This window comes from Morone saxatilis, unplaced genomic scaffold, assembly GCF_004916995.1.
Source record: "Morone saxatilis isolate NCDOM2014 unplaced genomic scaffold, NCSU_SB_2.0 Contig4, whole genome shotgun sequence".
NCBI lineage: Eukaryota > Metazoa > Chordata > Actinopteri > Moronidae > Morone > Morone saxatilis.
In genome coordinates, this window is record NW_023339984.1 from 14,018,396 (window position 1) to 14,021,292 (window position 2,897).

Genomic DNA, 2,897 nt, shown 5'->3' on the forward strand with positions numbered 1-2,897 from the left:
CTCACTACATACACTATACTCACCCAGCACGTGATACCCATATAGTTACCTCCTCTCTCTATATCACACTCTCAATCCATTTTAACAAGTTTACCTTTATAAAGAAAATTAGGGCAAATAAAACTTGGATGATGGAATAGTAAATTAATGAAATAAATAGTAGGGAAGAACATTCCTGGTAAAAATATAAATGAAGCAATAAATTGTGAAGCCAATTTAAGAAATTAGTTCCAGAGTTCATGAATTCGTTCCATCTTATTTTCACTTTAATTAAACAAAAAGGTTAATTTCTATTTCATGTTTTTTTCAAAACGCCCTTTCAGCCACCAATCACACACAGCCCCAGCAGGGCTAATTACCTAGCTGGCGTAACTAATTGGGTTGTTTAGGCAGGTATTAATCTAGCGGTCGTCGACCACAGTCTTTTTGTGGCTGCCCCTATAAGGCTAGTTAGTGCCCAAGATACGAAGCAGCCCTAATTAAAATTAAGTTACCACTGTCCTATGAACTGCTTTTAACTGAATTAGGTAGCAGTGTTGTTGAGCTAGTTTCCGTCAAACAACTGCTCAATTTAATATTTTACAGAATTTTATTCCTTTGACTATTTATTTTATAATAATTTATCTCATTTATTTAATATTGAACACTTTTGTCGTGCACCATACAAACTCGACTGTTTATTGTTCAGATGACGGTTGTCAATTGCTTGCTTTTTTATACCCAATTGGTTAGGTTAGAATTGAAAAAACACACTGCTCTAATATCTGCTAATAAAAGAAACTGAACTGAGATTTGATTTACTAAAAGCGATTTCAGTTGTTGTCATTAAAACTATAATCTACAGTAAAATGCGACTGCTGCAAAAAAACAAAAGAAACATACAATAACAAAAGACATTTTACACCGATCAGCCCTGGTGCTCATAATGTTACGGCTGATTGGTGTATATTAAATATTTCTTATATGATTAAAAAATGAAAGTTTTGTGCAGTGATTCTAGATTATTGTATGTTTGTACAAATACACATCTGTAACATACTTTACAAAGAAAATACATTTTGTATCAACACTATTTTTGATTTTTTCCCTTTTCTTAGGAAGTTGGCAAATAAGTTAACCTTAAATGACTCACGTTGTTTGGCACATTTATCACATTCTACAGATTACTCTCTGTGATCACACCCACCTATTGTGGGTGTGGCATGTGGCTATATTAACTCCAACCACCCTTAAGGTTACAGTACTGTACCACTCACAAGACTTCAGGGACCTGTGAATCATATGGGAAAAGGTAAGAGAAATCTCTGTATGCGTATGCAAACATCATGAATAAGTTTAAGTAGGACTAAAAAGATGCATACTGGTGTAAGAAAGTATTACTGAGGTTTTTACTGACATCTATGTGCTGTGAATCAATATTTGACACAAAGGCATGTATGTACTGTTTATATATAGATAGAGATAGGGGTTAGGCTGGATTGCTATTACTGATTACTTAGATATAGAGGTGAAGCTAATTTTATTAACTATATATACTGATCTGTTTTGTATGTAAAATTATAATCTTCAAAGGTTATGATTTAAACTGTGCTAACCATTGCCTGGCACTCAGAGCCCAATAGTACAGTCCAATATAACCATATTCTCTCTTCAATTTCTTTTTGTTTTTTTTAACATCCATTAAGGTAAATGAAACTGAAAATCAGAGATGGCAAATGGACCAGCCCTATCCACAGCTAAAGGAGGGGAAATTTACTTGGGAAATGAAATCCGAGATTCCTTCTCACTGTTAGATGTTCTCTATGCAAACCAGTTTGAAGGAGAGACTTTTGATCCAAATCTTTGTGAGCAGACGGAGGAACACTTTTACAGAGGGGCCCCACCCACATGGTTAAACTTTCACATTAGTGAACAGCCAAAGTCCGATGATACAGGAACTCCTTTTATTAAAAGAGAGGGTTACAGTCTACTTGTGGAAAAAATTTGCGAAAGAAAAAAACGACCTGGGATATCAACTGTTAAACTGTTCCACCAGCCAGGATGCGGGGGAACCACACTGGCCATGCAGGTGTTGTGGGACTTAAAGAAAACCTTAAGATGTGCAGTTTTAACAGGTTCAACCTCAGACATCACAAATGTAGCAAAGGAGGTGGTCCACCTTTTCACAGCTGGCAGTAGAGGCCACCAGAACACTGTATTGCTGTTAGTGAATAATGAGCAGATTTTGGAAAATCTGAAAGAAAGCATTATGATCACAATTGCTGAACAGAAGATAGTCACACATATGCCTGTGGTGATTTTACTCAGCTGTGTTAGAAAGGATGCAGTTCTACAGGGTGACCATGTCATCCTAAAAAGAGTACTTTCTGACACAGAGAAACAAACATTTAACAAGAAAACAGAAGAGCTCAGCAGAAGACACAGTGATAAATACAAACAATTCTATGGCTTTCACATAATGCAAACTAATTTCTCTCCGGATTACATCAAGACAGCATGTGCTGTATTCAAAAACATCAAAAAAGCAAAGAGACCACTGAACACACAGCTTGCTGCCTTCCTGTCCCTGCTGAATGCCTACGTACCAGGCTCATACCTCCTGGAGTCTCAGTGCCTGGACTTCCTCAAAAGTAAAGACCCTAGTCATGAAGACCTTTCACTGGAAGACAGAATGAAGCCCTTCAGCGATCTCATTATCACCTTCCAACAAGATATGAGAAGTGAAAGAAAAGTCTGCATGGTTCACCCTATGATAGCACAGTGTTGTACTGAAATAATGGCTGAGGCAGGTGTGACCAGAAGTGACACAGCAAGAAACTTCTTAACCTGTTTTTGCAGAGATGATGTTCCTCCATGTTTGCATGGTTTTATCAAAGACATGCTAACCAAAAGAGAAA

The 2,897-nt window shown here is 36.9% G+C and overlaps 1 protein-coding gene across 1 annotated transcript in view; it reads left to right on the forward strand.

The window, feature by feature from the left end:
• Positions 1 to 2,429: 2,429 nt before the first annotated feature.
• The window catches only part of sb:cb1081 (sterile alpha motif domain-containing protein 9), a gene marked incomplete in the record, with an annotated part of 20,878 nt that continues 20,410 nt past the window's right edge, over positions 2,430 to 2,897 (forward strand). Inside the window, 1 exon segment of the mRNA XM_035674948.1 lies at positions 2,430 to 2,897. Within this exon segment, the coding sequence (XP_035530841.1) occupies positions 2,459 to 2,897 (439 nt within the window).